Source organism: Camarhynchus parvulus, chromosome 21 (assembly GCF_901933205.1).
Source record: "Camarhynchus parvulus chromosome 21, STF_HiC, whole genome shotgun sequence".
In the NCBI taxonomy this organism is placed as follows: Eukaryota; Metazoa; Chordata; class Aves; order Passeriformes; family Thraupidae; genus Camarhynchus; species Camarhynchus parvulus.
Genome location: NC_044591.1, coordinates 3,498,708 through 3,522,658, shown reverse-complemented (window position 1 = coordinate 3,522,658; position 23,951 = coordinate 3,498,708). Strand labels below are relative to the sequence as shown.

Here is a 23,951-nt window from a genome sequence, read left to right as displayed (position 1 = left end):
GCAGCAGCAGCAGCAGCAGAGAGGGACTGGGCAGGTGTAACACAAAGCTTCAGCTCACAGTTTCCATCATCTCATAAATGTTAAGACTTTTGCTTTTTCAGTCCTTTTTAGATGTAAGATCAGAGGGAAAACTGCCCAGAGGTTCCCCTTGGATGCATTCATAAAACTGCCCAGGCAGAGCAGGGGAAAATTTTTCTCAAGAGAAAAAAACAAAACCAATACTGAAGTCAAAGTGGTAAAGAGCTGAATAAAAACTGGATTTCTGTTCAGAGATGCTGCTTAGCACTTGGTTTCAGTGCTTGCTGAATTGATTGAGGTGCTGTTGGTCACTCAGGCTCACCTTGTGATGTCTGATAATGAGGAGGAAATAAAAATATATGTCTGATAATGAGGAGGAAGTAAATCCCTTTGCCATCACTCTGTGCACCTGGTGCTGCAGCCTGGCTGTGACATGTGCCTTAACTCAATGAAGCATAAGCCTGGAATAATAACTTCCTTCATGGAAAAATATGCTCAATTAGCTGCTCAAAAATGTGCATGAGGATGGGCAGTTTTCAGTGCAAGTCTCTTTAAGGAAGCATTTACTGGCTGAGACCTGAATCCTTCACGTGTGTCTGCACAGTGATTGCTCTTTCTTTTTAACTCACTTACTGATCTTTTAAGAACATAATTATAATTTTTATGAAGTATTTTTATGGCAAAGGGCATAACTATATTTTTAATGAAGGTTTTTTTTGGTAAAGGGAAGGGTGTAATAATTATTTCCATTATTTCTGCCTCTCAGCTGATGCTTGGAATTCCCACTGACACAAACATGCTTTCTGCATATTTAAATCCATGGAGTGCAGGCAGCAACAATCCAGAAGGGAGGAGAGAAGGGACTACTAATGACAGTCTTGGGGTTGTTTTCTCTGCATTACAACAAAGATTTAGAAGACCCAGGCTGTTTTTAACTCCTGTTGTGGATAGCTTGTACCACATATAACTTTAATAAATACAGCCACAGAAGAGATTTCACAGAACGTCTTTGTGAAATCCCCTTACCAAAGCAGACTAAAAGCCCTTCGGAAATTTTAAAAATAAAAATTTAAAAAAATAATTTACTTAAATTATTTGGGGAAGTTTTGAGCACTTTTGAGGGAAGCACTGGAAGATGGAAGCTCTGTCAGGAACAAATGTTATTTCTCTTAGTTTCTTTCAGTACTGCAAGCACACTGAGGATCCAGTGCCTTGTCACTGCCTGTATTGTCAAGGTTTCTCCCAGTAGGATCCTGAATAAAAAAAATTAAAGAATGGAAACCCATATCACTGTTTTTAGCCCAAAGCCTGCCTACTGCTGTGGTTATCCAGCTCCTGCTACTGGGAGGTGTGGAGAGAGACTGATTTTCCTCCTTTGTTCTCCACAGAGGGGCTCAAAACAAAACCTCTACAGTTAGAGCTGGAACTGGAATTGTACACCTGATGTACAAGGATATTTTTCAAAACCATTCTGTCCCTTTAGGGGAGCCTGGAAGGCAGAATCACAGATAAATCAGCTGACAGCCAAAATCTTATCAATGTGGTGTCCCACCTTTGTGGAAGAAGAATATTTGGGGTTTTTGTTGGGCGTCAATTCCCATTTGGGAAGTTTGTGCTTTTTCAAACCTGTATGAACTAAAATGTAGTATTAGAAGTATGAAAGAAGGTGGGAAAACTGTGGGGCTTTGCCTGGGATCACTGAAGAAGCACAGATTACAAAAACCCTTTGTTTCTGAGACTACCCACTGGTGTGATTTTGTGTTTTACCACACAGCCAGTTTAGTCCATAAGAACCCACCTGAATTATGTATTTTATTTTTGATTGGGGTTTCTTTAACAGGAGGAGGAGGAAAGGAACCTGAGAGACAGGCAAACTGTAGGAATATGGTAAAACTTGCTAACAGCTCACCAGAGGGGAGCAGAGCAGCTGTGGCTGCCCAGAATTGAGGGCACAAGAGGGTGCTGTGCACTCAGCACATCACAGCCACACCCCAGGTTACTGCCACTGACTGATGCAAATAAACCATTTTTAAAAGTAAAACTTTGATATTTTTTAGGTAGAAAGCTTTGCTTTCCTCCTGCTTGTCCAAACCGCACTAAATGTTTGGCAAGTGAACGAAGCTTCAAAAAGATTCAGAAGAATCTCTGTGCCGTGAGGGAAACAGCTGAGAAACAGAAATAAGCAGAAGATAAAAAGGCAAAATTAAACAGGAAATGTTGCACAAGAGAAAGACGGGTCCCCAGGCTCTGTGCAGAACACACTGGGAGGATGGGCTCGGATGTTACTGTGATATTTTCTGAAAAATCCCTTTGCCAGGATTTTTTCTCCTGAGAAGCTGAGGAGCCTCAGAAAAGAAAGATAACATATAATTCTTTATAATATTATAAACAATTATAATAATAATTACCTGCTGCTTTAGAATGCGGTAAGTCATTGTTTGATTGGTTCCATGTGAATTGTTTAATTTAATGACCAATCACCATCAGCTGTGTCAGACTCTGAGGAGTCAGGAGCTTTCCTTATCATTCTTGTTAAGCCTTCTGATGTAATCCTTTCTATTGTTTTTGGTATAGTTTTAGTATAGATAATATAGTATGATATAGTACGATATAATATAATATGATATAATGTAATGTAATGTAATATAATGTAATATAATGTCATATAATGTCATATAATGTAATATAATATAATGTAATATAATATAATATAATATAATATAATATAATATAATATAATATAATATAATATAATATAATATAATATAATATAATATAATATAATATAATATAATATAATATAATATAATATAATATAATATAATATAATATAATATAATACCACCACACTTGAATCCAGGGGTGCCAGTGAGGGATACAGGTGAGCAGCTGAGAAAAGGAAGAGCTGCTCTCTACAGAAAGGAGTGGTAGTTTGAGCAAGGGCTGGTGGAATTCTTAGGGAAGCTGAGAGTCCTTTTCCACCCCTGCCACAAGCATGTTCTTGGAACTTTCACAAATTCTGCCTCATTGTCTGCAGTCTCCCATCTGTGAAGGCTGAGGCATCTTGGAAATGAAAATGTCACATCCTGATTCTGTGCACTTGACAGAAAAGGGGGGGGTCTGCAGAGGAGGAGCCCCTGAAATCCTGTGAATAAATACCTGACATTAACAGAGAGCTGAATCTATCCATATAAAACCACCTTGCTAAAGACATCAAAGCAGTTCTGCTTTCCTGGGTTAGAAACATCTTTAGCTCTGACCTAAAGCCTTGCTAAATTAGGCGCAGAAAACCAGTGGATTGCAGAGGAGCAATTGTTTGCAATATAAAAAGCATCAGTTCTGCATGAGAAATACCAGTTGCAGTTACTTGGTGATGCCAATTCAATGAATCCTGACCCCCCCTAAGAGTTATTTTGCATATTTGGGTTTTTCTAATTGGAGGTGGCCTGTCAAACTGCCACTTCCCCTGTAATTTAAAGGTAAATACTTTAAATAATCACCTCAGGAATTTATTTGGGTTTTACCCCGGTGTGCCCATTCCTTTCTGGGTGGTGTTTTCAAGGTAATTTAAGACTTGAAAGGCACCTGGAGCAGGATGTGTCCTTATGGGAGGGATCTAGAGGCTGTTTCAAGGTGGTTTAGCTGAAAAAACCTATGAATTAGAAACAAGGTGTGTGGCAAAATGTGAGAGAGGTACTCAAAGGCAGAAACCTTGACATGTTCCTTTCCCAAGAGCAGTGCAGGGAAATACTGGGGTTGGAAGGGACCTCTGGAAATCAACTTGTCCAGTGCCCTGCTCAAGCAGAGTCAGAGCAAGCTTGCCCAGGGCTGAAATTCAACCTGTGTGGGAAGCCTGGCCACCCTCACAGCCAGAGAAGTGTTTCCTTGTGTTCAGATGGTTTCCAATCTGTGCCCATTCCATCTTTTTCTGTCAGTGGTGCTGCTGAGAACAGTGTGGCTCCCTCTTTGTTCCCTGTTCAGTGTTTTAGGTTCACACCAAAGGAGAGGTGAGGGATGCTGCTTTGAGTTCAGGCACAGGGATCTCAGAGGAGAAGCTGTCTGAGAAGGAAATTTTTGTCCCCTATTCTGGATGAAAAATCCTCTGAATCCAGTTCTAAAATATGACCTTAAATTGAAATTTCTGGCCTCTCTTTGACCTAAGAAAGAGCTTGCCAAAGGTGTTTGACTTTGTGCTCTCCACATCAGGATAACCAAATACCATCTGCATCTAGAAAAATCTTCCATCACAGCACACAGGTGTGACCCCAGCTCTGCAGGCTCCCTGCATGAAGAGGGAGGGATGGAGTTAAAAGCTGAGTGTGCAGCTGGCTGAGGACTTGCCTGTGTGAGTTTGAGGATGTCAGGAAAACAGAGATGCCCTGTTGCAAAATCATTTCTGCTGCCCCACAGGACAGACAGATTGACTGTCAAATATTTCAACCCCCTGAAAATGAAGAAAACCCATTCAATTTTCACCAGTAAAAGGTTTGATCCACAATTTGCACTTTCATGTGGCCCAACAGACATTACTGGTGCTGTAATAGAAAGTGGATTTCTGGGTCATTAAAACAGGAACGAAAAGCCCCTCACTTTGGAGACCTTGTTGCTGCTGTAGGTTATTCTTCTTGGTTAAAAGATCTTGAGTCATATTTAGATAATGTGAACAGGCTTGCTCTAACAGCTGAGGAATCCAGAAACAGCACAGAGCAGAGCTCCTTGTCTTTGGGCTGCCCCCTTCTGCTCCCGGTTTCACAAACAAAAGGGAAACCTGCCCTCAGTTTCTTCCAGACTTCATTTTCTCTCTAGTAAATATATTTTCTACAATAAGTGACCTCAGCAGACATCCAGGACACTGCCTGACCCTCACTTGCATTTCACCCTCACCTTGATGGAGGCTCCTGCTGAGCAGCACGGTGAGTGATCTCATTTCTCATCGGGGATTTTTACCTGAGGGGCTTTTTAAGCAGAAGCTGTTGCTGCCAGAGTCACAGGATCAGGTGTGATTCCCCCTTTGCTGGAATAGACAGCAAATATTCAAACAGGCTCTGGGCTTTTTTTAGCTCACAAAAGCAAGGGAGTCCTTTGAAAGATCCTCCCTGTACCCAATCATCGCTCTCCTCACCCTGTACAGCATCACAATATCCTGGCAGTGTAAATCCTCACATTTGCCTCCCTCCCTCCCTCCTCCCTCCCCCTCCAGCCTGCTGCTATCGGATCTGTGATGATATGTGATCTCCTGGATACAATCAGACACACACACAAGTACCAGGCACTCCTGTGCAGCCCAGCAAAATGTCTTTCTCCTGAAGTGCTGCTCATCACAGCCTCCAGATCCCTGACGATGTTGCCATGCTTCCCTCCCTGCCTCCTGCCTTTTGCTGCCTTTGCCTGCCTGCTTCTCCTGCCTGGGGCTCATCTTTGCCCTGCTGTTTGTAGCTGTATGGACTACCACACCATAGACTGCCGGGATCAAGGACTCCCAAGTGTTCCCAATCCCTTCCCATTGGATGTACGGAAACTTCTGATAGCTGATAACAACATTCAGGCAATACCAGCTGATTTCTTTATATTTTATGGAGATCTGGTCTATTTGGACTTCAGGAATAACTCCCTCACCTCTTTAGAAGAGGGCACTTTTAGCAGTTCTACCAAACTGGTGTATTTAGACTTGAGCTACAATAATTTAACGCAGCTCGATGCTGGGATATTCAGATCAGCAGAGAAACTGATAAAACTGAGCCTCGGAAACAACAACCTGGTGGATGTGGACGAGGCTGCTTTTGAGAACCTGGACCAGCTCCAAGTGTTAGAATTGAACGACAATAACTTGCAGAGCCTGAACGTGGCAGCCCTGGAGGCTCTGCCCTCGCTGAGGACCATCCGCTTGGAGGGCAACCCCTGGGTGTGTGACTGTGACTTTGCCAACCTCTTCAGCTGGATCCAGGACAATGCATCCAAGCTGCAGAAAGGTAAAGCTCCGTGGCTCTCAGAGTGTCTGTGTGTGTGCCTGGCAGGGCAGGAGGGTTCCTGCTCCCATTGTCTCTGTGCCTCACTTTGCTCAGGCTGTCATTGCATGCTTTCAACAAACCAGCCCCTTCAATTCATGTTGGCTTCTTTCAGCAGCAGGTCCTCCTCCCACCTAAGAAATAAAATTTAAAATTCTAAAATTTAGAAATTAAGCCCTAATAATTTTGATTTATAGACTAAATTTGCATAGGCAGTGAAAGAGCCTTTTCAAATCCATTCAGCCCAGAGCTGGTTCTCTTGCAGACTTCATTTTCTCTCTGGTAAATACATTTTCTACAATAAGCCCTTTGAGCAGCTAAATATTCTGTGCCAGCTCCTTAGGAAAACTGTTTTTCCTCTCATTTTACTGATCAGTTATGCAGCTGCTACAAAAGAGTTAAATCCCCATTTTATGCAACTGTGATCATCAGCCCCTTCCTGGAAGTATTTAGTTGTGATGCTCTGTGTTTGAAATACTTCAGCATCTCGATTTGGGCTCTTTTCATTAAAAAAGCACGGCTTCCAATATGAGAAATAAATTGAAGTGCCTTTAGAACCCCCCAAAATGCAAGATATATAATCCTGTTATTTGAGCCAGTCATTTTTAGAAAGGCACGGGGGGGAAAAATAAAAGTGTTAAGACTGCCATGTCTAGGGAATCCAGACTCTTGCTCCACATGTCCCACCAGACCCCAAAGCCTCTCCTGATCCAGCTTTAGCAAGAGATCATCTCACACTTCATGTCTCCCAATAAGCACCAGGGCATCACCTCCTGCCACTGAGCAGCACCAGCTGCTCCCCAAGGCAGATTGCTGGGAGCAGGGAACTTTGGGAGGGCACAGAGGGGACAATTTCCACAATCCCAGCGTGCTCCAAACCCATCCAACCAAGCCTGGAGCACATCCAGGGATGGGGCAGCCACAGCTGCTCTGCCAGGGCCTCCCCACCCTCACAGGTGTCAGGAAAATCAATTTACAAACGCCAGAGGTTTATGTCCAAAAAGGAGACAGAGGAGTCCTTTGACTTTATTCCACTAAAGGGAGAGGCCATGGGCCATTCCTCTGGGATCTCTCCCATTTTTGGAGGATGCAAACTCCTTTTTATCCCAATTTCCCAGCCACATTTCCCTTCTCTCTTTCCCCATTGACTGGGGTACTTGAGAGGCACAGACTTCCCAAAACACCTGATACTGAAGATTTCCCTCTAATGTATAACCCTCCCTTTTAATTTTTAATTCTTAGGGAATTTAGGGGTTTTTCTTCCCCATTGGTTCTTTCACCTCTCAATGTCTAATTTCATTTATCAGCAAACCCAAAGTTTATTTGTAAAAGCAAATATCTTTTTCCATCCATCAATCAGTGGAATCCTTCCCATTGTTTCTTTTATCTCCCAGTGCTGGTTTTATCTACCAGCAGACCCACAGCTGGTTTGTAAAGACAAATCCACTATTCCTCTCACAGGGAAGGATTTTTTCCTCATATCCCATCTAAACCTCCTCCCTGTCAGTTTGAAGCTCTTCTCCTGTGCCCTGGCACTCCAGGCTCAGACTCTGCAGTCACTTATTCAGGTTCTTCCCATGCTTGCGAAAGTATATTCTTACATTAAGTATATACTTATACTTAAGTATAAGTATACCTGTACTCATACCACCTTAAAATTTAATATCATATACTAACAACACAACCAACCAAAAGAAACCACAATAAAAAATACCCAACAACCACAAAAATTCTAAACAAACAAATCCCAAGATTTTAACCCTTTTCTAAAACAATAAAAACTTTACAAAACACTAATCCTCCTTAATTTAAACAAAAAAACCCAAACATAAAATAGAAGAAAAGAAACAAATATAGTAAAAATCTAAACAAATAAAAATATTTTTTAAATCCTAAATAAAAAAATAATAAAATAACCTTTAACTAAACTTTTCTTACATAACCATAAACAAAACCTATTTTTTTCCTATAACACAAAAACTACATTTTAAAAAACCCCAATAACTTAAAACCAAAAAATACAATTATATTATAAAAAAAAAAAAAACTAAAACAACAAATAAAAAAAATAATACCCTCTATCTTTAATAAGGTCCCATGCTTGTGACCTTGGGGAGCATCTTTCTAGTATACTCATCTATTGCCCTGAATATTCTTAGCTGCAGGTCAGCTGTTTTAAAGAAGTGATTTGAGGAAAAAGTGTTGGGGTTTTTTCCTCTCTGTGCCAGTGAAACTTTGATCTGGATTCTTTCTAAACCAAACCTGTTATCCCACTTTTCATGATGCTTTAGCTTAAGTTTGCTTAAGTTTGCTCCATTTGAATCAAGTATTTGCCTGTCTCATTATGTTATTATATGCTATACTAAAACTATACTAAAGAGTACAGAAAGGATACAGACAGAAGGCTTAACAAGAATGATAAAAACTCATGACTGACTCCTCAGAGTCCGACACAGCTGATTGTGATTGGTCATTAAGTAAAAACAATTCACCAATGAAACATTGACCAGTTGGTAAACAATGTCCAGACCACATTCCAAAGCAGCAAACACAGGAGAAGCAATCAGATAATTATTGTTTTCATTATTTTCTGAGGCTTCTCAGCTTCCCAGGAGAAGAAATCCTGGCAAAGGGATTTCTCAGAAAATATGACACTGACAACGGTCTCCTTTAATAAAGCCCCAAAACATTCTTCACAAAGGTGACTACAAAACCAACCCCAAAAAGGAAAGATTGCCTCAATGACTTTTTGAAATACACGACCACACTTGCATGCCTTGCAAAACAACTTTTGGAAAGTCAAAGTTAAATTATTTTAACCACAAAAGTTACATTTCAACTACAAAACTACATTTACCAAGCAGTTAAAATGTGAATACAGCACTAGTAATCAATACAATAGTAAATATCTATCAATACAATAGTAATACATATAGTAAATATCTGTGTAGAGCCGTATAATATAATATAATATGATACGATATGATACGATATGATACGATATGATACAATGCGATATAATATAATACAATATAATATAATATAATATAATACAATATAATATAATATAATACAATATAATATAATATAATATAATATAATATAATATAATATAATATAATATAATATAATATAATATAATATAATATAATATAATATAATATAATATAATATAATATAATATAATATAATATAATATAATATAATATAATATAATATAATATAATATAATATAATATAATATAATATAATATAATATAATACAATATAATACAATATAATATATTTACTTTTCACAGAATGACACCTAAAGCAGTAGAATGTGCCTTTCTGAGGGAGTCCCTGAGCAGCTGAATATTCCCCAAGCCCAGGCACTGCTCCACCTCCCCTGAGCCCTGCAGGGAGCTCATCAGCCCAAGCTGCCCTTGGCTTCTACAAAAGAAACACCGAGTTGATTTTAAAAGGGGGGTTTTGTCTCTGTGAGCTGAAATCTGGATAATTGATCCTGAAGCTCTATCCCTCTGTAATTAAGGTTTCTGGAGGACTCAGTGATAGGAAAAAAGCTTTGCTTCAGCTCATTAGTTTTGCGGGAGGCTCCATTTTCCTGCTGGCACAGGACCAGAAAATAGCTTGTAAAGTTCTAACTTCTGCCTGCCCAGCTGGAAAAGGCTAAAAAGGCTGGAAAGGCTCTGCCCAGCTGAGCTGGCTCTGCTCATCCAACCTGTTGCTTCACACAAACAGCTGGGCTTTCAATAATTTTACAGATTTCAGCATTTATTCATCTAGCCTAAATTTTAAATAAAGGCTTGACTGGCATTAGGTGAATACCATCCCCAGATGATACCCTCATCCTGGCAAATTTGCAGGCAGAATTAAATTTATTTAATTAATTAAATTAATTAAATTTAATAATTAAAATTTGCAGGCAGATTTTTAAATTTGTTAAAAAACAGCACTATAAATTTTGTGATTAAACCTAGCACTTTAAAACAGCAGAAACTTTTTTTTTACCATAAAGAGATATTAAATCCAGCATTTTCTTCATGCTGCAAAACAAAAGTCCAATTTCCCCCTCTGATCTGGTCAGTAATTGATTAAAAACAAATTAGTGAGCATAGTACAAAGAAGGCAAAGGAACTGTGAAGAGCAGTGTAATGGTGATAAGTGGAAAAAATAGAAAAGTTCTTTTCCCTGGAGAAGACAAAGTGTTTGCTGTTGGTCATAATGGTTAAGTACAGCATTTATAAAGATTTTCTGTAGAAGGATGTTTGGTTGTGTAGGCATTTTTTACATCTGAATGGCATATGGTGGCAAACAGTACATATCAAAGCCTTCCTATCAGCAGGAGTATGGATATTAAGAATTTAGGATTTTTTTTTTAATAGAGGAGTTGCTGTAAGATCTTTATCCCTACAAAGAAAACTTTCATAGAAGGTTTTACTCCATGGGGCCATGAAAACTCATAGAATGAAAAAAATACCTTGACAGAACAAATGCCTAAGTTGGTCTACAAAAATACACTCAGCAACTTCTCACATTGGCCAGGCTTCTTTCTGCTTTCAGAGCTTGTTGTTCATCACATTTATCTGGGCTAAAATTGCACTTTTCTTTATTTCCTCATCTTTAACCTAGTCCTTTAGTAATACTGTTTGAAACTCAGGGCTCAGCCAGCAGAAGATTGTCACTGGTGCAAATGACAGAACAGAGGGTTATGAACCTTCCATTTCAGTGTTTAAACACAAAGGGCTTTGACGGAATAAATTTTTGCTGAAACTTCTTGTTTAAAATTAGTGCAAAAGACATTTCTTGAATCTCTCTGAGGATCCCATCAGGATGAAGGGACTGGATTCAGATAAATGCCTGTAACAAAGCAATACAAGTAATCTGCAGTGGCCACATTGAGGGGCTTTGTTGACATCTCTGTGGCTAATTTTTATTTTCTGTGAACATGCTTTGGGCAGCTGTGACCTTGTTTGCTAATGACTCAAGTATTTTTAACATACTTTTAATTAGAACTCAAGCAAGAACTTCCTTGGGGTGTGACTGTAGTGTCTCCTTTCTGTCATCTTGCCCTCATTTTGCTTTTTAGTTCCTTTCTTCCCCTTACGTTTGGGAAGTTGTATCCAGTTTCTGGGATTAATGAATTTATTTGTTCAGTTATTTAAATTCCCCACTACCCATTGCAAGAATTAAAATTTTTGCTGCTCTCTATACAAACAGTATTAAAAAGACTTTTAGCAAAAGTTTGGACTGAGCATTTTTATGGGTACCCTTTGCACATTTTTATTTCCAGGAAGATTTGAAAAACTCATTCAGAAGTGGCCAGGGACAGAAATCCAAATAGATTTGTGCTGTGATAAATAAAATAGATGTTCTGAATGTCTGAAATTGAAGTAGCCAAAGTTGAGGTGAGGACTGGTGCTCAGGGCTCATTTGGCCAACACTTGCTCCATTTTGGAAAGCTCCAGGTGGGGGCTACAAAATTCTAAGATATTCCAGGAGGGTTTTAGTGACACAGATGCTGTTTAGCTACCTGAAAGCTTTCTGTAGTTTTCAAGACCTCTTTGGAATGGATGGAGAAGTAAATTCTGGTGAAGCAGCAAATTTCCAGATAAAGCAAAAGAACAGAGGAGAAGGATGGCAGGGAGAGAAGTTAGGGGAAAAAAGCTAAGAGCAGGTGACAGTGAGGCTGTAAGCAGGAAATTCACACTGAATTCAGTCCTAAAAGAGAGATTCAGAAGTGAATCAGTGTAGTGAGAATCATAAAATATAATCACTGCGGTTGGAAGGACCCCTAAGGCCATCGAGTCCAACCTGCGACCCGTCCCCGCCTTGTCCCCAGCCCTTCCTGGGACACCTCCAGGGATGGGCACTCCAAACCTCCCTGGACAGCCCCTGCCAAGGCCTGAGCACCCTTTCCATGGGGAAATTCCTGCTGTGCCCACCCTGAGCCCAGCCTGAGGCCGTTCCCTCTGCTCCTGTCCCTGTTCCCTTGAGCAGAGCCCGACCTGGGGCTGTCCCCTCTGGCAGGAGCTGTGCAGAGCCACAAGGTCCCTCCTGCTCCTCCTTTTCTCCAGGCTGAGCCCCCCCAGCTCCCTCAGCTGCCCCTCACAGGAGTTACCCCCCAGGCCCTTCCAGACCCAGAAGAAAGGAATGGTTTTTCTCAGCTGGTTTAGACATTCCGTGCCACGAGGTTACCATCTCTTGCTTCTTGGCTCTTTCTGTGATCCCATTCCAGTCTGAGATCTATTGCATTACTTATTCTATAAATTAAACAATCTCTCATTTCACTAATCCACGCCTTTAATGAGTTTACAGAACATATTAAGTATTTTCTTCAAAACAAAGCATCATAATGACACGAGACAACAAGTTCTGCTTAACGTTTGAACCAACAGCAAGGAAACTGAGAATTTTACAAATCCTCTTGACTTTATTAGCACTTATTTGTTCATCTGCAGTGGAGAGAAGGCTCCTTAACTGCATGTACCAATATAGAAGCTGAGTGAGCTGAGCTGGGGAGGACAGGCTGTTCTGTCCAGCCACCAGCTCTCCCCCAGCATCATGCACATGCTCCCACACCACCAGGACAGAACACAAGATCTGTGTGTCTGGAAAGGAATTCAAAGCCCTAAGACATTTCACACATTCAGCAGCTTTTATGCCTCTCAGGCAGAAACTCCTCACAGAAATTATATTCCTTAACAAGCGCATCAAATCTGTTTCTATATATACATATATAAATATATAATTTGATCTCCCAGACATTTTCAGTAAAATGATCTGACTGCCACTGGCTTTTCACTCTGTTTCTTCCATCCTAAGGTTATTTGGAGTGCTTCCATCTTTCACAGATTTGAAGAAGTGAGGACAGCATTTGCAGATGTGAACACCTGATGTTGAACTTCGTATTTAGGCATTGAGAAAAACTGCTAAAGCTGTTCTGCAAATCTTTAGGACACTTGGCCATAAAAGTTTTATTTAGGGACCTAAATCTAGGCTTCAAGTTTTTTAAGCTTTACTGTTCTGATGGCTCAAGGCTATTTTCAATGAAATCTCATCTCACTTCAGAGGCAATGCCTCTCTCATTGCTTATTAATACACTTGTGACAGTGTTTAGGGAGACTAAGGCAAACCATAGCTGGGAGCAAAATACCACACAAGAAACAACATGCCACATTTAAACATTTCAAATCTGTGTCAACCACATTCAGCAACACGAGGGAACAGCTAAATTCCACACAAAAGGGCAAATACCAATTTTACTCTAAAATAAAGGGCCTATTGTAGTGCTCTCATATTTCCTGTATCCATAGTAGTGAATGTGTGTGCATGCAGCTCATTCAAACATTTATGGTTTCAGGTATTTCTGTGGGTGTATTTCCACACATCCCAGTGCATGTCCCAGTGTGCCTTTGCATTTTCTCACCCTGCTGTCCACTGCTGAATGGTAAGAAGCTCTGTGCCCTGGCACCTGCTTTTTGTGAACTCTAAAAGACCCCAAAAGAATTGAGGCTGCTTCTTTTTTTTTTTCCCCTTTTTTTCCTTTCTTTTTAAACTCAGCATCCAAAATTACAACTGGGCAATCTCTGCCTGCTAACAGAGAGACCAAAACATTGAAATGATAATGAATTCCAGAAGTTCTCCAGTCAAAAATATATTTAGCATAGGGATTAGAAATAAGCAGAGACAGAAAGACACAAGGAGTCTTTCAAAACAGGGTCAAGTGGACCTGGAGAAAGTGATGCCCTTGATGCTTGTCCTTAGCTGGAGGAGAATGAGCCCAAACTCACAGTGCAGTAGGGCAGCAGGGAAATATATCCAGGGAATATATCCAGGGAAAACCCCTGGCACAAGCAGGAGCAGCCACTCCATTGTGGTATTTGCAGGGTCCCCCAACAAAGGCAGGAAATGATGAATCTGACTCCATGTTCTCAGAAGGCTAATGTATTATTTTATGATAATATAATATAATATAATATAATATAATATAATATAATATAATATAATATAATATAATATAATATAATATAATATAATATAATATAATATAATATAATATAATATAATATAATATAATATAATATAATACAATATAATTATTATATTATATTATAATTTGCTATACTAAAATGATACTAAAGAATACAGAAAGGATACAGACAGAAGTTTAAAAGATAATAAAAAAACCTCGTGACTCTCTCCAGAGTCCAACACAGCCTGACAGTGATTGGCCAATAAGTAAAAACAATTGGCCAATAAGTAAACAATCTCCAACCTCATTCCAAAGCAGCAAGACACAGGAGAAGCAAATGAGATAATATTGTTTTCCTTTTTCTCTGAGGCTTCTCAGCTTCCCAGGAGAGAAATCCTGGGCAAGGGGATTTTTCAGAAAATATAACGGTGACACTCCATGGTTTAAAAACTCCTGAGCACAAGAACCTGGGAGAAACGTGGCTGGATTATGGCTGCAAAGACCCAGTTTCAGATGAAACAGGGTCTCTGGGTTTTTGTGGTGGTTTTCAGATGGTGAGATTAGTCCAGTTATAACTTTGGGGCATTACAGCCTTGTGTGTCTCTTTTCAGTAATTTACAAGGAAATTGTTCATTATTTGCATGCAGACTGGTTTTAGGTGCTTCCATTTTCTAGGAGGTTCAGTTATACAGGGAAAGATTTCAGCCTGGGCATAGTCCTGAACAAAAAAGTGATTTTCAGGATCTAGCAGCAGCGTAATTGCCTGAGATTTATTGGCAGGGTTTAAGTGCTGGACTTGGTGGAGTTGCACAAGGTGTTCAAAGTCATATTGTACTGCAGCCTATTTGGGAATTTCATTGAAACAAGTCTTCCTGCATCACTTCTTTATGAACACACTTCTTTTTCCTTCTTTTTAAAAACCCACTTCTCCTTTTAACATTGTGGTTCTGGAATTCCAGCATTTTCACATTCCCATGTTATTTAGACAATCTGTTCCTCAGGGTGCATACCTGTATTTTCATCTTTATTTTCCCGGAGTTGAGACAAGCCTGTGTAGAATCCAGCACCTCTGCCTTGTCTGGTATTTCAAAGCAATCAGCACCAGCGCAATTCATCTTCTTTTGATGACAGAGCAGAAGGATACAGGGTGTGTGACATTGTCCTTGGGACAGCTGGAGTCATTACAGATAATGGGATGGCCCTGACCAAAATAACCCAAGCTGCGTATTTATAGCACACTCACACTTGTTATTTCATTTACACTTTTGTTTGGTATGAAGAAGCAACTCCTTGAATATGTTGTGGGAGCAATGAGGTGGATATATATAACTGTCATCAAAGGCTCTCTTGCTGCAGCCAAGCACTAAATACCAAACTGCTTTGAGATGCCCTTCACAAGAATCCTGGCTGGTTTTTAAAAGAATAAATTCTACAGAATAATTAAAAAAAATACAGGAAACCCCCACAAACAAACTATAAAAATTAATACCATTGAAGTAAAAGTATGAGAAAGCAGAGCCCTGAGGTTAAATGGCATCTCGTGTCCTCTAGAGGTTTTGTGTGGGGACAGGGATTTGATTGAGCCAGCCTAGATGCAACAAAGTCAAACAAAGGGAAAATCTACACCCCATAATTAACACTGTCACCTTCTAGAAACCATTCTTTAGTTCATTGCTCTGGAATCACTTCCTGCCCAAGGGAAGAACAGAGATGGATCTATTGGTAGCGCCAATGGAACAGGACATGTGGGGTACAGAGCATCAGTTCTCAGGACTCCTGTGTCACAAAAACAACCTAAATGTAAATGATGGAAAGCCAGGGCTGTGTGTCTATGAAGGAAGCAGATGAAATGGGTTTGTCCATTTCTGACCTTTAGCAGGTGTGTGACCTGCAGTGATGGTATTTTCAGGTGAAGAGTTGGAAGCTCTGGTGCAACAAGCACTGCATCAGCTTTGGAAGGAGAAATTCCTTGTGCCACCAGAGACAGAACTGCTGTTCTTACTGTTGGCTGCTCCAAATGAACAGTTTGTTCCAAATTCTCTTTGGAGTCCAAAAAAATCTGCTGTTTGGCTGTGCTGGGTTTTTCAGAGTGTCACGACTCGGCAAAGACAAACATCCACCCAAAAGGACTGACCAACAATCCCTTCCCTCCCTGCCCTGTGCTCCCACCTGTTGGGGAAGATGAAACAGAAAGCCTTATAAATGTGATTGCCTGGGAAAAGATTTTGAGCATATACAAACTATAAGCGAGATGGAAATGAAAGCAGCTTTGAGATGCCTCAGTTACTGAACAACTGGAGAACAATGGTGTGGCTGGCTGAAGGCAATCCCCTTTTGATCAAACAACACCCTCTGCCTGCAGACAGCTCCAAGGGTCAGAGCAGACCCTGCCAGCTTGGCAGAAGGGTCCAAAGAGGAGTTTTTAGGGTTTAAAATGTAACACAGTATGGTAATGTAATGATTCTTATAGGCTGTATGGAAATGCTCTAGGATTTGTATTTTGTACTAGATTGGTTAGCGAGAATCAGAATGTTCAACACAGAAGAAGATTTATTGTATTGTAACGGGAACCTCACTCTCTTGCCTTTTACTCTCTTACCTTTTTTACTCCCTTACTCTCTCACTCTCTCATCCTCTCTCCCTCTCTCTTCTCTCTGCTGTGCCTGGCAGCTCCCAGCAGTGCCCTGCACCCAGGCCCTTTGCAATAAACCCCAAGTTCCAAGCCCTGGCTGCAGAGATCTCTGGTCTCAGTCCGTCCCCACCGTGCTACCCCCTGATGCTCTGACTCCCACCCAGCTCTGCATTTTGCCCCGACTGCACCACACAGCTTTAGGGGCTGCCCTGGCTGTGGACTGAGCTCAGCTCTCTCCTGCCTTTTGGTGGTGCCTGCACAGGGTGGCTGGAGCTGCAGGCTGGGAGCCACTGAGCCCCTGGCCCGGCCTGTGGGGCTCTGTTTCATCTACTGGCATCTGTTATTCCAATAACTAACAATTCTCTAAAAACTTGAGGCCACAGAAGCCTGTTGGGCTGTCACAGAATAAAGCAAGTAGCAGATTCCCATCTTATCTATTTGGTTTGAGAACATGACCTAGATTCCAGTACCCATGGCTACATGGAGAGGAGCATCTTTATTTCTCCTTATTGTATAATGAGTCTCAAAATCCTGGCAGTACACTGATTCTCATAACAAGAAATACCTTCTAAGTGCCTTGGTGTGCTGCAGCTCCTTTTGCATTCTGTGTGTTGTGATGTAAAGTGAAAGCAGCAGGGAAATAGGAATGGAGCTCACAGTGCACAGGGTCAGCTTGGATCCATGGCAGAGCTGCAGGGAATGAAGGAGTGAGCTCCTGCCCATGGCTGGGATCCTGGGCAAATGTTACCATGGGGAGTTTTCTCTCAAACCAAGAACTGCTCAGGACAAGAGTTTTCTTTTGGAGTCTTCTTTGCTCTCTTTATTTTTTAATATATTCTTTTTTCACTTGCTCCCTTATCCAGATCTGATATTCCATCCCATCACTCCAGCACAGAGGTATTTTAAATGCTGCCAGTTGAGAATTTCTTTTGCAGCTGGATAGAAATTTTAAAAGGTAGAGTTGCTTATGGTCACCTGTGCTCTCTTTCTTTTGAGGAGCTTGACTCAGATGCTCTGAAAACAGAAGTTCTCAGGAGGTCTTAACCTAAGACTGATTTCTTTTACAGAAGCACCATTGTACAGAAACTTGTTTTTTCTTGTGCTTGCTACAAGTGAAATGGAATTTGTGTAGGTGCTGTATTCACTTGGTGCAGGTTTTCCTACCAAAATGCTGCAGTGATCTTTTCATATTAGCAAGGAATTTCCTCTTCAAATGAAATTACAGTATGTTGCACTCATGCAACTGCTTTGATTACTGCCAGGATTATATTTACTTACTGAAAAAAAATCTTTGCTTTTTAAAATTTGATTTTAAAGACACAGGTATTGAAATTCCAGCCTATAACTTTTCACTCATTCCTCATGGTTTTGAATAGGGAAGGATGTTCATCTGCCCCCCATTTTGCTGACAGATGTGATTAATGCCTAGGGCTGCTACTTCCAAGTCTTACTGAAGTGAAAATGTGAATTGGTGGCCAGCTCTCAGTTGTTTCAGTAGGAAGGTTTGTAGGGGGAGGCTGGAGGGGCAGGTTTGTGTCTCCTCAGTCTCTACATGCTCAGGTGCTCCAGGGTGTCAGCTCGTGCAGAAGACAAGAACATTGCAGGTCAGATTTCCAGAAGTCTGGAAATCAACGGATTTGATCCATGCAGAGGATGTTTGAAACCATGCAGCTGCTTTCTTTTCCAGGTCAGTTCCAATGACAGGAGGTTTCACAGATCTCATGGCAAGTTGTGTAAAGGCAGGACAACCCCGATGGTGGGGAGAGAATGATGCACCTGACTCCACGGGTATCCAAAGGCTAATTAATTACTTTATTACACTATATTATTCTATACTATATTACATTACATCTAAACTGAATCTGTACAAGCACCCAACTCCATTCCACTGCCCAGCATCTCCTGACTGTCAGGCAACAGTCCCAACACACACACCTGGATCCAACTGGTCAGTGAATCAAAACACTCACACCAGAATCCAATTGTCAATTCCTTTCAGGTAAACAATCTTCCACATTGTGTTCCACTTGTGAACAACACAGGAGCAGTAAATGAGATAAGAATTGGTTTTTTTGTCTCTGAGGTTCAGAGAATAGGAAATCCCAGAAATATCCTTTGGAAATTGTGCCTTGCTTTTCTCTGTGAAGGGAACAGCAATTGAGATAGAATTGTTTTTTCTTTCTCTGAGGTTCAGGGAAAAAAGATATCCTTTGGATTGTGCCTTGTTTTCGGGGAGGGGGGGTTTTCCCATCTGCTGTGCACAGCCAGGGCTCAGGAACACCAAAATCAAACAGCCTGGGTTTGGGCAGCACTGTGCCTGCAGCAACCACTGAGCCCTGGCCAGGCTGGGGCTGGCACCGCTGGGCAGCTCTCAGGACATTCCCAGTCAGAGCAGCAGGAGAAAGAGGAAATAAAATAAATGGAGGAAAGCCACAGAACTTTAGGCAAACACGACAGATACAGGATGGCTTTTAGGGATCAAAATTTAATATAATCGTCATTACAAGGTCAAGTAGGTCAGGGTGATAATTGGTTCCACAGTGGAATTGACTTTAAACTCCTTCTCAAATCAACACAACAGCTGGGCTGGGCTGGATCCAGACAATCAGTCAGGGCAGCACCACTAACCCGAGGTTTAACAGTAAAACATCTCATGCACAGCTGTGCAGCCACAGGAAAGCTGTGATTCACAACTGCAGAGGGAATCTTATGGTCACCATTCCTTGTTTAAAGTGACATCATGGCTCTGTGGCACACCTGGGAATGGAAATGCCATGTACTGTGTGTGCATGCAGCAAGGCAGAGCCCAAACCAGAGAGAAAACCCAGGGATCATCAGGAGAGAGGGAGGGGATCAAGTAACTCAGCAGCAGATCTCGTGTCATTAACACACAATTCTTGCATTTCCCCTTCACATTCATGTCCTTAATAGTGAGACAAAAGCTGCCTTGCCTTAATTCACTCCATTCCAGCCCTGGAAATCCCTCTCCTGACGTTCCCCCGGGAAGAGGGAGCTGGGCACACGCAGTGACCTGTGTGCTTTCACCATCCAGGACCCAACTGTGCTCTCACCACTTCCTAACTCTGGGGGTTTTCGCTCTCACTACAAAGAGCCCAGCTCTTGGCATTCTCCAGTAATGCAGGGAGGAACAATATCTGTCAGTCTGCATGGCCTCAGGGCAGCCAGAGAGAAAAGCAGGAAGCAGGTCACAGACAAACAAGCATCCATTAAACCCAAACCCTTGTTTGACCAGAAAAAAAAAAAAACAAAAACAAAACTAAACTCTAGTTTGGAACTACACGGAAAAAAGTAATGCAGAAGGGTGTGAAAGGAACCTCAGTATCCCTCTTACCCTGTTTTGGAGTCAGAGTTTGTTTTGGGGGATTGCTTTCAGGTCTCCAGGTTTAGATGCATCTAGGTTTCAACATTCACTTTTTAAATTCCTCCAAATCATGATCCTAAATCACACCTGATCCCTGGAAGGCTGCAGATGAAATAACTTAATTTCCAGGAGCTGCTCAAAGGAGCTGTGAAATGGTTTTTGGATAGTGACAGGTTTTGTTCCATTTTCCCTGAATATTGTACAATTTCATAAACCTGGAATTAACCCTAAAACTTTTCTTCAGCCATTCAATCTCTTGCCCAGAACAACAAAAGAATTCATCAACATTCTGCTGATTTGTTCCCCTTTCCTCTTCCTTGCAGGTCTCCATGAAATCCAGTGCTCCCTGCCCGTGGAGAACAGAAGGATCTTTCTGAACGAGTTATCTGAGGTCAGCTTCAGTGAATGCAAATTCAGTTTGTCATTGACAGACCTTTTCATCATCATCTTCTCTGGAGTGGCCGTGTCCATTGCTGCCATTCTCTCCAGCTTCTTCCTGGCCACCCTGGTGCACTGCTTCCAAAGGTGTGCTCCCAGCAAGGACGATGATGAAGATGAAGATGACTCTGAGGACTGAACTTAATCAAAATCCTTAATTTTCCTTGGTTTATCAGTTACCAGATCATCAGCCAAAGTCTATGCGGGGAAAAAAAAGTAGAGTGAAAGCTTTAAACATGACTTAAACTCACAATGTGTAAGGATCTTTTCTGCTCTTCACAGGCAGGAATGGCAGAGCTGGGACTGTCACCTCTTCTTGCACATTGCCCTGCTGCAATCACACCAGGCTGATTTCCATGGTCCTTAACCAAACACTGCATTTAAGCTTGAAGACTGAAGGAAAAGAGGGGGGAAAAGCAAAACAAAAAAAAAAAAAGTTCCAGTATTTTAAAAGATGAGTTTCCAGATTGTCCTGATGAAATGCGGATTTTCAAAAGTGCTTGAAGCTTGTTCGAGATACACTTTGAAAATGACTGGATGAATGGACCTGGTTCAGGTTGAAAATACAGAAGCAATTCAAAATAGTATCCTTCCTAGATCTAAGTACTGGGAGATTCCATTAAAACTCCCACAAAATGCAATTAAAATGATTCCTAGAACTGTAGAAAGCATGAGAGGAAGGTTGGCATTTTCCCCCTACAAAAGTTCTCCAGAAACAGTCATCCTCCATTTAATGGCAGCAACCGCAGGCACCATTCAGCAAAAATGAAAAAAAAAAAAAAAAAATTATTTCTGTAAATGAATATGATTCTGGATCTGAGTCATCCACTGCAGATGCCTGGCACTTCTTTGGTCATGGCACAAATCCTAAATTTAACATCCTTTCGCATTTTTAGATGCAGTGAAGTAAAGGATTTCCCTCCCCAGTAGCTGTTGCAGCATCCAGTCCATTTAGCTATTTTAAAGCACTAAGGGCTATATTCTGCTCCTGGTTATACTGGAATAACCCAAATGAGATCAACACCATGATCCAAATTGGCAACTGCATAAACAAAAGTGAAATCTGGCCCAACATATTTCTGACTGTATTATAGATTTGTCAAAACTTGAGCTCTTCTATATGATGGTAGATATTTTTGTTAACATTTAAAAAGACATTTATTACAAGAGATTTTTGGAATAGTGCTGGACAGCTTTTTAGGATAAGTATATTTTTAAAATATTTGAAATGGAAATATTTTTTTAAAGCTCTGTGTATTTAAATTGTTATCTAGAGTAGCTGTGAGGGCTTAAAGTCATGAACAACCTAGTGATAAGCAAGCTAAGGACTGTATGCTATTATAAAATAATTAGAGCTGATAAAAAGTAGCATTTGTTTAACTACTGTAAATGCTATTATTTCTTTTGAAAAGCACTCTTTGTTCAAAATACTGCCTTGCTCAGTAGGAGGGAGTCACCCTGTGTGCTTGGGGGTGACAGGGTCCATCAGCACTCCTGGGGATCCCCCCAGCAGGGATCAGCTGGAAAACCTTCAGAGAACCACAGTCTGTCTGTCTGTCTGTCCGTGCCTCAGCTCCAGGGTCTACAGCCTGACCAGCACTCCAACTGTGATCCCTCTGAAGAGATTTGGGGCTGCAGGGGGAGAGCTGTGCCCCGGGGCTGTCCTCGGATCTGCCCTGTCCGTCTGTCCTGGGATCTGCCCCGGGGCTGTGCCTGCGCTCAGCCCTGTCCATCTGTCCTGGGGGCTGCCCTGTCCGTCTGTCTCTGGGATCAGCGCTGTCCATTTGTCCTGGGGATCAGCCCTGTCTGTCTGTCCTGGGGGCTGTCTCTGGGTTCTGCCCTGTCCGTCAGTCCCTGGGATCAGCCCTGTCCATCTGTCCTGGGGATCAGCCCTGTCCGTCTGTCCCGGGGCAGTGGGCCGGCCCTGGAGCTCTGCAGTTCCTCCCTTGGCTGCCAGGGCTGCTCTGGGTGTGCACCACGCTGGGGTCACAGCCAGGAGAGATTTTCAGTTCATTCAATGCACTCTTCTTCCCTTGGTAGGATTATTACTTCTGAAAAAACACCAAGACAGAATTAAGCAGGACGAGGAGGGGCTATTCTGTATCAATGCTGTCTTATTCTAATACAATTCCTTCAAGAAAAATGAAATTACATGATTTTCACTGTGTAGTGCCATGATTATTAACAACACAAATATATTTATAATTTCAACCTGGGTTTTGATGTTTATTTGTATGTGGGCATGAAAAAGGACAAAAGGCAATGAAAAAGGACAAAAGGGAATGAAATTGGACAAAAACTGCGCCTGATTCACCTTTTCTAAGGGAGGTTTTGAGGGGTGGTTGGGAACACAAGTTGCCCAGTGCAGCTCCTCAGCCTCCTACCTTTCCCACAAACACAGATCTGTTACCAACGCTTTTATATTTAGAGCTGTGCAAATTGTTCAGTCGTGGAATAGGAAACTGGGTCACACTGATTATGGACTCAAAACTCACAACCCCTCAGCAAAATGATTTGTCCTACCAAACTTGCCAGGGAGTCCCCAGTGGATGTCTCAGCAAACATCTGCCCTTGGTCATGAATTCCTGGCTTTGTGCCCTCAGTAATTTACAGAGGTCATGTATCAAACTCAGCTATTTTGGCTCTGCTCTCACTTGCAGGTTCACCTCACCCTGCTGTGGTGCCTCAGAAGGAAATGTGAATTTGTTTATAGTTTGTAGCTTTTTGTTGAACCCAACACAAAGCCCTGCAAGCTCTGGTTCTGTTTGGGACGAGGCACCCTCAGAGCAGAGAGGAGCACACCAAGCTGACACCCACACAACGCAGCACAAGCTGGAGAGCAGGGTTTGGCAAAGCTTTATTTGGGAAGCTTCTATTCTGGATACTCCATCACACCAAAGAGATTTTGCAATGTAGGGTTTTTTCTGGATCAGAAACTTTAATGATATTTTTAAATTCTGGTTTTCCCTGTAAGTAATGTACATTTCAGAGCTATTGAACACCTCCAGTTAGTAATATTGATTCATTGCAAGCACTAGCAGTTGCCAACTATTAATATTGATTTTGCATAGCTCTAACTGCTAGTAAGTGAGACAGAGCTTGGATTTAGTTCTAACTGGGATTTTTATAATTTTATGGAATCCTGAGAGCAAAACTCCTGTTGGAATATTGCCAGAACTGGTGATCACCACGATGATCCCCTGCAAAACCCTGAAATCCAGTTTCATCATCAATAGAGAGTGGCCTGAGGGCTGAACTGCACTTGCAGTTTTAGCTCCACAAAGGTGTAACACAGAGTTAATCTCTATTGTATTTGCAGGGCGAAGGAAGGAGTGATACATCTGACTGCATGATCTCAGAAGGATAATTTATTATTTTACGATACTATATTGTATTGAAGAATGCTATACTAAACTATACTAAAGAATACAGAAAGGATACAGACAGAAGGCTAAAAAGAACAATGAAAAAAGAATAATAATGGAAACTTGTGACTATTTC

The 23,951-nt window shown here is 41.3% G+C and overlaps 1 protein-coding gene across 2 annotated transcripts; it reads left to right on the top strand.

The window, feature by feature from the left end:
• The first annotated feature begins 5,252 nt into the window (after window positions 1–5,252).
• On the top strand, window positions 5,253–22,619 carry LRRC38 (leucine rich repeat containing 38). Of its 2 annotated transcripts, XM_030963842.1 has the most exons (3): window positions 5,269–5,987; window positions 13,387–13,473; window positions 20,336–22,619. In XM_030963842.1, the coding sequence occupies exons 1-3, from the start codon at window positions 5,360–5,362 to the stop codon at window positions 20,587–20,589; spliced, it is 969 nt and encodes a 322-aa protein (XP_030819702.1). In that variant the 5' UTR covers window positions 5,269–5,359; the 3' UTR covers window positions 20,590–22,619. The 2 variants fall into 2 exon arrangements, with proteins under 2 accessions (XP_030819703.1, XP_030819702.1); XM_030963843.1 differs by lacking the exon at window positions 13,387–13,473 and having other exon boundaries at window positions 5,253–5,987.
• The last annotated feature ends 1,332 nt before the right edge of the window (window positions 22,620–23,951 follow it).

Bases quoted from the DNA above. Each gene is read 5' to 3' on its own strand.
- LRRC38 (XM_030963842.1), top strand. From the start codon at position 5,360: ATGTTGCCATGCTTCCCTCCCTGCCTCCTGCCTTTTGCTGCCTTTGCC. The intron at 5,988-13,386 runs GTAAAGCTCCGT...TTATGGTTTCAG, and splicing joins TGCATCCAAGCTGCAGAAAG to GTATTTCTGTGGGTGTATTT. The intron at 13,474-20,335 runs GTAAGAAGCTCT...TCTTCCTTGCAG, and splicing joins CTGCTGTCCACTGCTGAATG to GTCTCCATGAAATCCAGTGC.